This window comes from Artemia franciscana, chromosome 3, assembly GCF_032884065.1.
Source record: "Artemia franciscana chromosome 3, ASM3288406v1, whole genome shotgun sequence".
Taxonomy (NCBI): domain Eukaryota; kingdom Metazoa; phylum Arthropoda; class Branchiopoda; order Anostraca; family Artemiidae; genus Artemia; species Artemia franciscana.
Genome location: NC_088865.1, coordinates 43,953,044 through 43,966,372, shown reverse-complemented (window position 1 = coordinate 43,966,372; position 13,329 = coordinate 43,953,044). Strand labels below are relative to the sequence as shown.

The following is a 13,329-nucleotide window of genomic DNA, read 5'->3' as shown; positions in this document are numbered from 1 at the left end:
TCCAAAAAAATATAAGATTGTTCTTGCAAAATACTCGTTACAAAACATAAATTCTTTTTACAAAGCAAAAAATAATTCTCATATAACGAAAATACAACCTAAGAAATCACAAATTCTTTTTACATTATACAGAATTATTCTTACGAAACAAATATTCTTACAAAACAAAAATACATCCCAAAAGATCACAAATTCGTCTTACAAAATACAAAATATTTCTTACAAAACAAAAAATAATTCTTATAAAACAAAAATACATCCTAAGTAATCACTGATTTATATTACAAAACAAAAATAATTGCTATAAAATGAAAATACATTCTTAAAATATTACGAACGATTCTTACAAAATACAAAAATATTTTTAAAAATCAGGGATTATTCTTACAAAATAAAAACTACTTGTTACAAAGCAAAAGATACTTCTTACAAAGCAAAAATGATTCTTACAAAACAAAAATACATCCTAAATCATTACAAAATGTTCCTACAAAATAAAAACTTTTTCTTACATCATACAAAATATTTTTTACAAAAAAAGTAACTCTTTGAAAAAAATACATCATAAAAGATGACAAATTATTCTTGCAAAACACAAAATACTTCTGGCAAAACAAAAAGTAATTCTTGCAAAACAAAAATACATCCAAAACATCCTAAAAAACCACAAAATCTTCTTACGAAACAGAAATAATTCTTACAAAACGAAAATACATTCAAAACAATCATAAACGGTTCTTACAAAATAAAAAATACATCCTAAAGAATTAGAGATCGTTCTTACAAAATGCAAAATACTCGTTAAAGAACAAAAATGCTTCTTATAAAGCAAAAACTAATTCTTGCAAAACAAAAAATACATCTTAAGAAATCCCAAATTCTTCTTACATCATAAAAATATTCTTTACTAAACAAAAAGCAATTCTTACAAAACGAAAATACATCCTAATAAGATAATCATCCTAATCATTTAGGTTCACTAAGCATAGCAGAGTGAACGCTAAGTGAACCTAAGTGACCCTAACTGGAATGCAATTGAGTCTCACATGCTGGGAATTGAAAAAATTGATTGCTAGGCTTCCTATCTTTCTTTTATTCATCTTTCTTTTTGCTTATATTTAATCCTTTATATGTTTCCTTTAATCCTTTATAATTATCCTTTATAGTTTTCACGCTTTGTTTCTCCGTTTGTTGAGTTTTAACTGCTTTTTTTTGTGTCTTGGCAATGTTTCGAAATTAGTTTTTACTAATAAAGTTTGTAGGTACAAAATTTTGTATCCTTTAGATTTATTGATCTAGGATAAAACTTGAACATATTTCACTAATACAATTTCTGCAACTTGTAACCTATGCACATTTTTAAGCTCATTCAATAATGTCCTTAATATAAGTATAAAATTCTTTTTAGTAAAGAGGAAAAGGAAAAAAACCTTTAATCATGTTTGAAGGTTACCATATCTCCGCCATAATTGTACTCTCGCGTTTATTTCATCTCTGAAACCAATATTATCTAATAACCCTCCCTAAAGCGTTATTCAACTTGCAGGTGGTAAGAAATTTGTAGTAATCAATTTTACCCTCTGCGTGTCAACTATAGCAGCCATATGGGAACAAGCAATTCCTATAATCACTCTAGTATGCGCGAATAGGGGATTTTCCTTGCGTAAAATAGGTTATCATGTAGAATTTAATAGCCGGATTAAAATATTAGAAATGCTTTTTGGTCCAGCTTGCTAGTACTCTATTCCATTGAGGGGAATCCCTTTCGAATCCTAATGTGGACTTAAAATCTTTGGAATATAAGGATTCCCTGACAAAAATGCAATGAAAGAAAATGAAATCTCTTAAATTATTATTTAATAACCCGCATGCGCAGCTTCATCACGTAACACCCCACGTGCGCGTCTCAACAGTTACAATTGGGGAACCCCCACGGCTCCCATGAAGTCTAGCATATTACGTGAGATTGCATCATCCTTAACATAATTAAACACTCTTCTATTACATAACAACCAAAGAAATCTTGAAACGTCTTGAAAAACCTCTTTTCGGTGAAATTGGTTGCTAGGGGTCCCCTTTGGAATTGGATGTTAGGGACCTGGTGGTTAGGCTAGAGGTAATGATGAAATTGGATGTTTGGCCCCCGATGGAATTGGATGCTAGGGCAAACGGTGGTTAGGAAAGGGTCCGATACAATTGGATATTAGAACCTTGATGGAATTGGATGCTAAATTCTCCCCCCCCAGTGAAATTGGATTCCAGGACCCTAGATGGTTAGGCTTTGGGCTACCAATGGAATTAGATTCTAGGGCCCCATTAGAATTTGATGCTAGGGGGCCCCCGTCGGAATGTCTCGCTAGGGCTTCCATAAGAATTGGTTGCTAGGAGCTCCAAAACAATCGGGTGCTAGGGCCCCGGTTGAAATGGTTTCTAGGGTCCTGGTGGTTAGCTTAGGGCCCCGATGAAATTTGATGTTAGGGCCCTTGATGAAACCGGATATTATTGCTCCCTGTGGTTTGGTTAGAGGCCCCCAAAAAAATTTCTTGAACAAAAATTATTAAAAACGTCTTGAAAAATATCTTAACAAAAATATCTTAACAAAATCTCCCGCTTTACTAGTGGACTCTAACACGTCTTATTACGTAACATTTGCATAATTAAACCTTTCATATGACGTAACATGCATCTGCATCTGTTACAAACATTCCCTATTACTTAAGATGCACCTGCATCTCTTAGAAAACATTTCTAATTACTTAACTTGTACCAGCATCTATTAAAAAACATTTCCCCTGATGTAGTTACACCTACGTCTTGCCCTAAAGGAATCGCTGTTAAATGTAAACCATTAAATGAAGAAAGGAGTAGCGCCTATGGGTCTACTCAAATAGATTCTCCCCTCACTTCTATTCTCATTGGAACTAGTAATGAAATTTTTGCTTTTAATCGTCCTTGTGGCCATTAAGAATTCAAAAAATGCAAAAGGCAGTAGAGACTGAGTCCAAAAAACAAAGCGAACTGAAATCAACGTCTAGATGATGGGGGCTGCAACACTCCTTATCCCTCATGCTTTTCGTCGATGTATAACTTAAGGTTTATTGAAGGTGCGAACAACCTATGTAATAAGTTGAAACTGCAGCGTAGAATCAACATTCTTAGGTTTTGTTCTAGAAAATTGGCATTGATTTGAAAGGGGTATTTGATAGGTCGATGCGCTCTTTTTATGTCCAATCCTATGCATTGAAAATTATTGTTTTATTTTGGAATAAACAAGGTACTACCTCTCTGTATGGTTGGCAACAGGGAAGGTTTGGGACTACTTCCAGTTCGGGCTTAACTCACTTTGTCGCAGTAATTGTCCATTTGGTTTCAATGGGTACAAAACCAATGACGTGGCCAGTCGCACGAAATTTTTAAGGCGGTATCATAAAACAATTTTAAACGAAATTTTTGAGACACTGCTCCTTGATGAAAGACCGAAATTACATTTAGAGGCCAAAAAATTGACACCTCCCTTTTTTTGTAGGTAGGTTCACGCAATATTACAAAAACATAGGGCAGGGAGTTTTACTTTTTCTTATTATAAATTAATTTAACTAAAAAAAAAATTAATAGCCTAACAAACATTGAAAAATAAAGGAAATCATGTTTAAGCTCCCAAGGTTCTGACAAAATCAAACAGTTAGTGGTAACGAACTGTTGTAAGGAGCAACCCGGCTCGATAATAGCCGAAAATCTAAAAAAGGGAATTTTGAAACCAATAGTAATATGAAAAGAATCACATTTTAACGCTGATTTTAAACACATAATTTTCATCAAGTTTAGTCTTACTCATCAAAAGTTTCAAGCCTGAGAAAATTTGCCTTATTTAGAAAATAGGGGGAAACACCCTTCACAAATGATAGAATCTTAACGAAAATCCCATCATCGAATTCAGATTATCAGAAAACCCTACAGTGGAAGTTTCAGGCTCTTATCTACAAAAATGTGAAATTTTGTATTTTTTTGCCACAAGACATATCACGGATGCGTGTTTATTTGTTGTTTTTTTTTGTTTTTTTTTCCCCAGGGATGATTGTATCAACCCAGTGGTCCTAGAATGTCGCAAGAGGACTCATTCTGACGGAAGCTAAAAGTTCTAGTGCCTTATTTAAGTGACCAAAAAATTGGAGGGCACCTAAGCCCCCTCCCACGCTCATATTTTCTCAAAGTCACCGGATCAAAATTCTGAGACACCCATTTTATTCACAATAGTCGAAAAAGCTGACAACTATGTCCTTGGGGATGACTTACTCCCCTACAGTCCCTGTGGGAGGGGCTGCAAGTTACAAACTTTGACCAGTGTTTACATTTAGTAATGGTTATTGAAAAGTGTACAGACCTTTCCAAAGGGATTTTTTTTGGTTGGGGAGGGGTTGAAGAGAGGGGGTTGTGTGAGGGGAACTTTCAAGGGAGGAATTTGTCTCGGGGGAAGAGAATATCCATGAAGGGTGTGCAGAATTTTCTAGCTCTTAAAAAAAATAAAAATAAATATGAAAAAGTTTTTCTCAACTGAAAGAAAGGAGCAGCATTAAAACAAACAGAAATTATTACGTATGTGAGGAGTTCACCTCCTCCTAATAACTTGCTCTTTACGCTACAGTATTTTGAGTAATTTCAACTATTTATTAGTTGATTAGGTCATTCTTAAGGAATTGGGACAAAACTTAAGCTTTAGTTTAAAGAGCGAGGTATTGACGAGCGGGTGAACTCACTCATATACGTGGTAAAAACATACGAATATAGAAGTTCGTTACGTTAATTAATTCGTAAGTTACGTATATTTCTACTAATAAAAACGATCGTTAAAAATTAGAAGTTCTAGTTGCCTTTTTAAGTAACCAAACAATTGGAGGGTAACTAGGTCTCCTCTCCCGCTCCTTTTTTTATCAAAATTGTCCAATTAAAACTATTAGAAAACGATTTAGCAAAAAAAATAAATTAATATGGAAATTTTGTTTTAATTATTTTCTTTGGAGAGTCAAAATCAAAACATGCATTAATTCAAAAACATTCAGAAATTAAATAAAAAAAAGTTTAAGTTGGAGTAACATTAAAACTTAAAACGAACAGAAATTACTCCTATATGAAAGGGACTACTCCCTCCTCAACAACCCGCTGTTTACGCTAAAGTTTTTTAGTGTTTTAAAAAGTATAGTTGAGAGAAAGAGTCAAACTTTAGCGTAAAGAACGGGGTGTTGAGGAGCGAACAGCCCCTTTCATATACGGAGTAATTTCTGTTCGTTTTAAGTTTTCATTTCACTCCTTACTTTCAGTTAAAAAATTTGTTTTTTTATTTAATAATAGAGCAAAACTAGATATTTCGCAATAAAAGGAGTAAGTTTAGACGTTCCATGTCCCATAAGGTGTTGAAACACAGACCAATATAGAGTAACATAATGTTACAGGAGAAAGACATATCAAACTATTTTAATTCAATTTTTAATTCAACACAAGGGTTCCCCCTGAGATTGGTGAAAAGGATCCCTCCCTCCACGGAAAAATCGTTGCCAAATTTTTTTGTGTTATCTTAACTTTTCCAGCCCTCTCAAAATTTCAGAACCCTGCAGACCTGTATTTTTGAATCTAAACGATTCTTCATTTTTGTGCCACATTTTAATTTATTTCTGAAATTCTGTAAAAAATTTCGCGAAGGAAAAAATGTGGAAAAACCGGCGTCAAATATGTTGGTTAAAAATGAGAATTAAAACCCAAATATATTATTCTATTTCATAAGCTGGTTTTACTACGGCAGGCAAGCCTCTGAATCAACTAATAAGTGAGAACACTGCGTAACTTCCTGTATTTTTAACAAGAAAGAAAGTATTAAAGTTTAGGAGACATATTTCATTCAGTTCCTCTGCCTACGTCCCAAGTGCAGAAGCTTAAATGCCGAACTCAGCTAAAATCCTGAACAGAAAGGGCTAGGAACATTGGATGATAGCGCTTTTAGAACAATAGGAATGCTCTTTTTTTATCTCTAAATTAGGGCATACTATTCTAAGAAGATAATTGGGTAATGAGACCAGTACAGCCTCACAATCGTAGTTAAGGGAATCAAATGTTTCTCATTTTCTCGGAAAATCCTTGTAAATGTACAATATTAAGATTTAATCAATTCCATGAAAGTTCCTGATTGGGGTATTTTACAGCAGATCAACAGTCCTATTACTTTCTTTCTAAATAGAATTTAAAATAACATTATTTAATTTAATGTTTAGCATTTCTCCCAAGCGTTTAGCTGAGAAAAAAAATAACCCCACTGACAATACATATGTGGCTTGTGAAAACTGAATAAAAACCAAAAAGATCATGGCCATAAGTGCCAATATTAGAAAAGATCCTATCATTCTAAATTGATACCTATAGTATGATTGTTACAAATCTGCTAGGCTAACATAATGATTGGTAGGGCTATAATAAAATATGACTGTTAGTAGTGGTGCTATAGCAGGTCCCATGCGACCCTCATTTGCATATACCTTAAAGGTCATTAGCACTTCTTAATATTCAGGTCATGACAACCATATAAATAAATTTGAAAATGAGCACATTTGAAAATAAGAGCAATAAACCATATGTAATTAGTTTATTGGGTATAATTTTTTTGGGTTTTTATTGATGTATTTTAGTTATATTACTGATGATGGACACTGTATATGTGTCGGAAATATTCAGTTAATATTTGTTTCACTGTCGATTAAGAGGTTTCATTCCTATTTTGAATTATATTTTTTTCTTCATGGAAAGGAAGTGGTCTTCGAAGCTATCTAAATATGTGATTCAGTATGTCTTGTACTCTGTTTTATGCATAGCTCACTAAAAATATATTTACTTGAATCAAACGTGTTGTTTCAAATCTCTGTTTTATACAAAGCTCGGTGAAGTTACGTCTCATTGAACCAAATTTATTCGTTAAAAATGTCGTTAACTTTTTTCCAAAGCTCGATGAAGATACGTTTCTTTGAATCAAATGTGTGATTCAGAATGTTTTGTATTCTGTTTGCACAAAGCATGATGAGCATACGCTTCTTTGAATCAAATGTATTGGTTCAAAATGTTTGTGCTCTGTTTTTCCCAAAGCTCGATGAAGGTACGTTTCTTTAAATTAAATATATATTGAAAATGTTTTGTAAATTGTCATATACAAAGCTCGATGAAGATACATTTCTTTGAATCAAATGTGTGGTTCAAATTCTTTCTCTCTCTCTCTATCTCTGTGCCTGTTTGTCTGACTGTCTGTTTGATTGTTTCTCTCTCACATTTGATTTAACGAAACATATCTTCACTGGGCTTTGTGCCAAACTGAGTGCAAAACATTTTGAACCACGCAATTGATTCAAAAAAGCGCATCGCAATCGAGCTCTGTCTAAAACAGAGTACAAAACATTTTCAACCACACATTTGAGTCAAAGAAGTGGTTCTTTATCGAGCTTTGGGCAAAACAGAGTACAAAACATATTGAATCACACATTTGATTCAAAGAAACGTATCTGCATCAAACTTTCTATAACAGAGTCTAAAAATTTAAACCACACATTTGATTAAAAGAAACGTATCTTCATCATACAAAACAGAGTACAAAAAATTTTGAACCACACATTTGATTCAAAAAAACGCATTTTCTTCTAACTTTATATGAAAAAGAGTACAAAACATTTTGAGCCACACATTTGATTCAAAGAAACGTATTTTCTACTAACTTTATATAAAACAGAGTACAAAACATTTTGAACCAAACATTTGATTCAAAGAAACATATTTTCTTCTAAATTTATATAAAACAGAGTACAAAACATTTTGAGCCACACATTTGATTCAAAGAAATTCGTCTTCATTGAAGTTCTTATAAAACAGAGTACAAAACATTTTAAACTGAAAATTTGATTCAAAGAAAAGTATCTTCATCCGGTACTGTATAAAATCGAGTACAAAACATTTTCAACCAAACATTGGATTCAAGGAAACGCATTTTCTTCTAATTTTATTAAAACAGAGTACAAAACCTCTTTAACCGCACAACTGATTTAAAAAAACGTATCTTCATCGAACTTTGTATAAAACAGATTACAAAACTTTTGAACCACAGATTCTATTCAAAGAAAAGTATCTTCATCCGGTACTGTATAAAATCGAGTACAAAACATTTTCAACCAAACATTGGATTCAAGGAAACGCATTTTCTTCTAATTTTATTAAAACAGAGTACAAAACCTCTTTAACCGCACAACTGATTTAAAAAAACGTATCTTCATCGAACTTTGTATAAAACAGATTACAAAACTTTTGAACCACAGATTCTATTCAAAGAAATGTATCTTCATTGAACTTTTTATAAAACATATTACAAAACATTTTGAACCACACATTTGATTCAAAAAATGTATTTTAATCGAATTTTGTATAAAAGAGAGCAAAAAATATTTTGAACTCCACATTTGATTCAAAGAAACAAGTCTTCATCGAGCTTTGTGCAAAACTGAGTACCAAACATTTCGAACCAATACTTTTGATTTAAAGAAGCGTATCTTTGTCGAGCTTTTTTGCAAAATAGAGTACACACATTTGATTTGCACAAACCCTGCATACCATACATTTGACTCAAACAAGCGTAACTTCATCGAGCTTTGTGCAAAAGAAATTAAATAAAAAAAACGAGTTTTTTTAACTGAAAGTAAGGAGCGACATTAAAACTTAAAACGCACAGAAATTACTTCGTATATGAAAGAGGCTGCTTCCTCATCAACGCCCCGCTCTTTACGCTAAAGTTTGACTCTTTCTCTCAATTCTTCTTTTTAAAACAGTAAAAAACTTTAGCGTAAAGAGCGGGGCGTTGATGAGGAAGCAGCCTCTTTCATATACGAAGTAATTTCTGTGCGTTTTAAGTTTTAATGTCGCTCCTTACTTTCAGTTAAAAAAACTCGTTTTTTTTATTTAATTTCGGAACGTTTTTGAATCAATGCATGTTTTGATTTTGGCTCTCCGCAGAGGAATAATCAAAACGAAATTTTGCATATTTTTTTGGGGGGGGCTAAATGGCTTTCTCATTTAGTGGGAAATGGCTTTCCCGATTTTTTGGTTAATTAAAAAGGCAACTAGAACTTTTAATTTTTTACGAATCTTTTTATTGGTAAAAGATTTACTTAACTTATAAATTAGCTTACGTAAAGAACTTTTGTATTCTCATGTTTTTATTACATATATGAGGGGATTCGCCCCATCGTCAGTACCTCGCTCTTTACACTAAACCTTAAATTTTATCCCAATTCATTAAGAATAACCCCTGAATCACAAAAGCCGTAGAATAAATAGTTGAAATTACTAAAAATACTTTAGCGTAAAGAGCTAGGTATCATAAGGAGGTGAGCCCCTTATATGGGTAATAATTTCTGTTTGTTTTAAGTTTTATTGCTGTTCCTTACTTCCAGGTGAAAAAGCTTTTTCACATTTATTTTTTAATTTTTTTTTTAAATAATGCTAGTAAATCCTGCTCTCCCTTCATGGAAGTTTTCTTCTCCCATGACAAATTCTCGATGGAAAGTTCCCCCAGCATATCCCCCTCTTCTCAACCCCTCCCCCCCAACCAAAAAAATCCTCCTGAAAACGCCTGTATACTTCCCAATAACCATTACTATATGTAAGCACAGGTCAAAGTTTGTAACTTGTTGCCCCTCCCACGGGGACTGTGGGGGAGTAAGTCGTCCCCAAAGACATAGTTATAAGGTTTTTCGACTACGTTGAATAAAATGGCTATCTCAGAATTTTGATCCGTTGACTTTGGGAAAATAATTAGCGTGGGAGGGGGCCTAGGTGCCCTCCAATTTTTTTGGTCACTTAAAAAGGCCACTAGAACTTTTCATTTCCGTTAGAATGAGCCCTCTTGCAACATTCTAGGACAACTGGGTCGATACGATCACCCCTGGGAAAAAAAAAACAAACAAAAAACAAACAAATAAACACGCATCTGTGATCTGCCTTCTGGCAAAAAATGCAAAATTCCACATTTCTGTTGATGGGAGCTCGAAACTTCTACAATAGGGTTCTCTGATACGCTGAATCTGATGGTGTGATTTTCGTTAAGATTCTGTGACTTTTACGGGGTGTTTACCCCTATTTTCTAAAATAAAGCAAATTTTCTCAGGCTTGTAACTTTTGATGGGTAACACTAAACTTGATGAAACTTATATATTTAAAACCAGCATTAAAATGCAATTCTTTTGATATAGCTATTGGTATCAAGATTCCATTTTTTAGAGTTTTGGTTACTATTGAGCCGGGTCGCTCCTTACTACAGTTCGTTACCACGAACTGTTTGAAACCAATGTCTGAAAAACCATACATTTGATACAATGCAGCGTACATTCATCGAGTTTTGTGCAAACAAGAGTAAAAAAAACATTTTTAACCACATGTTTGATTCAAAGAAACCTATCTTCATCGAGCTTTGGGCAAAGCAGAGTACAAAATATTTTTAATGACGCATTTAATTCAAAGAAGCGTATCTTCATCGAATTTTACGGAAAACAGGGTAAAAAATATTATGATTCCAAATAATATGGAGTCCGAAAACTACAAGTCCGAAAAATTCTAAGCCCAAAATATCTAAGTTCAAAAATTCGAAGTCCAAAAAGGAGGGGAAAGGGCAAGGTTTTTTGTTTCAGGCTATATCACTCAAGCTATATTACTTGATGTATCGGTGATATATGTTAGGAGGTTTACTTTACACAAGCGCTAGTCATAAGAAAAAAGTGGTACCAGTTTTTTCACTTTATGATACATTAAAATTCAGTTCGCATATAAAATGTGTTCGATTTTCTATACCCAACCGCTTGTCATTAGACCAATTTTATTCAACCCAAACAAAAAAATTTTCCATATAATTGTTATGACTTGAATATTAAGTAATGCTAATAATCTTTATGATATATACAAATTTGGTTCGTATGGAACCTGTTACAGCGCCACTTTTGGTTTTCTTTCATGACGATTAAAAAAATTCCTGGTACTTCGGCGCTTTCTTAGTTTGATAATTCAAGAATATAGGAAAATTCAGACCATGATAAGTGTCAAAAATTCGATTCGCAAAAATGTAGGGGATTTTTGGAGGGGAATTTATTTTCAAAATCCAGCGGGCTGGAAGGAGGGCAAAACAAATCAGAGGTGTCAATTAATCCCTCTCTAATTAATGCCCTAAATATTGTAGATTCTTTTATTACTAATTTAATTTCAGGAAGCTATTGAACAGTTTAACCAAGAAAACTAAAGAAGAGGCACGAATTCTGCAACAATTCAACGCCAAGTTTCAAACCTTCTGTGAAGTCTCAGCCCTTGATTTTTCATTTACTAAAAATCATTCAGAACGCTTTGGATTAATTGAAATCCAGCTTATCAAAAGTAATCGGTATGTTTTCTCTGTCCTTTCGGTATTTTGTTTAAACACATATTTGTAGTGATTCGTGTTTGTTTTTTTTTGCTACTTCTTGTTGCAGAGTAAAAGTATCGAACCTATGGGCAAAGAATGACGAACGAAATTTGGACGGAAATTGATAGACCTAGTGCCTTTGTTAGCAACAAAAGATATTGTCATATGGGAAAGTGTCTGTTTCTTTAATTTTTTAACAAGAAGCAAAAATTTTACCTCTAATGTTCTAATTACTATGGCTACTGGACAGGAGCATAGTTATTGTGATGTTCTATCCATCCTGTTTTTTTTTTGTATCGGTTAATCTATTTTTCTATGTTCTAACATAGAATGAATGAATGCATTCATTGATTAAATATAATTCAACATAAGACAAAATAATACACCCCCAACAGAAGACTCAGCTCAGCTAACAATCACAAAAATTTAATTTAACCACTTGACAAAAATAGTAAAATAAACAAAACACAATACTAGAAAATGGGAGGCTGGACAAAAATAAAAAAGTAATGGTTGCCAAGCAGTGCACGGAAGGTTACCCTGACATGAGTAAACAGTAAAAGAAATTAAAAAGTATAACAAGACAGTAAAAAATGAAAAATTAGTTATTAACAGTAAAAAGTAAAATTAGTAAAGAACAGAGAAAAAGACAGTAAACGAGTAAGACAGAAGAACAAACAAAACAGTAAAAGAGATTAAAAAGTAAAACAAGACCATGGAAAAAGAAAAAAATCAATTATTGACAGTAAAAGGTAAATAATTAAAGAAGAGTGGAACAGTGAAGAAAACCATTAAAAAAGATTAAAAAGTAAAACAAGACAGTAAAAAAGAATAAAAACAGTTATTTACAGAGAAAAAGTAAAATTAGTAAGGAACAGTTAAAAGGCAGTAAAAGATTTAAACAGAAAACAAACAAAACAGTAAAAGAGATTATAGAAAATGATTTCACTCCGTTATCAAAGCTGTATAAATAATGCTTAATATTTTCTTTTTCGAATTAATGGTGGCTATGTATGTATACGTGTAAGTATGTGTTTAAAAAACAACGTACATAAAGGAACATGTTTGAGTACAATTAAAACCAAGAAAGGAAAAGAAAATCGAAACTCAAAAGCAAAAACAAACATTATTTTTAAGCATAAAAAATGACATTTCACCATTCATAGAGAGTTTGCTTACTGGAAATTTGAGCGTTAAGCTCCCATGGCTTAGATCGTGGATCTGAACAACTGTAATTTCTTCTGATGTACTTGTTAAGGCGTCATAGGGTACTCGAAGCAAAAACTTGTTATATCTACAAAAAATACGATTTAATCTCAAAACTTCATATTTTGTTGCATTTAAACATCCCTATGAACTAATCCTTATGGGTGATTTTAACCTTAACCTGCTGGATCAAAATTCTGCTTCAACTATTGATTTTTTGTCAATGATGCTCTCTTCGGGAACTTTACCTTCAGTTTGTATACCAACCTGAGTTACAGAAACACAAGCGTCTCTTATCGATAATATTTTTTCGTCATTAGATGTCTTAGATAATTTGGTGCTGGTTAGTGATATTTCTGATCATTTTCCCGCTATTTCCCGATATTAGAATGCTGATCAAGCGCAGCGTATAGCATCACCATCTAATTTCCTGTTTTTCCGTTATGGTGATACTGAGCTAAGTCTACTTAATTCTCGTCTGGCTGATGTACCACGGGGTAGTTTGGTTTCTGATTCAGATTTTTACCACTCTTTTGATTCATTTTATGATTTAGTCAAAGAAGGAATCCTGGAAATTTGTAATCGGGGTCCAGCGCCCCATACTTCGAAAAGGATGGCACCACTGAATCCATGGATGACTCCAGGTCTCCATAAAAGCTGGA

General features: G+C 33.1%; 1 protein-coding gene across 1 annotated transcript in view; it reads left to right on the top strand.

Moving 5' to 3' along the window:
- LOC136025302 (galactose-3-O-sulfotransferase 2-like) overlaps nucleotides 1-13,329 on the top strand; it is a 33,965-nt gene that overhangs the window by 8,850 nt on the left and 11,786 nt on the right. The window contains exon 3 of the mRNA XM_065701201.1: nucleotides 11,270-11,440. Coding sequence (XP_065557273.1) covers nucleotides 11,270-11,440 — 171 coding nt within the window. The remainder of the gene's footprint in view (nucleotides 1-11,269; nucleotides 11,441-13,329) is intronic.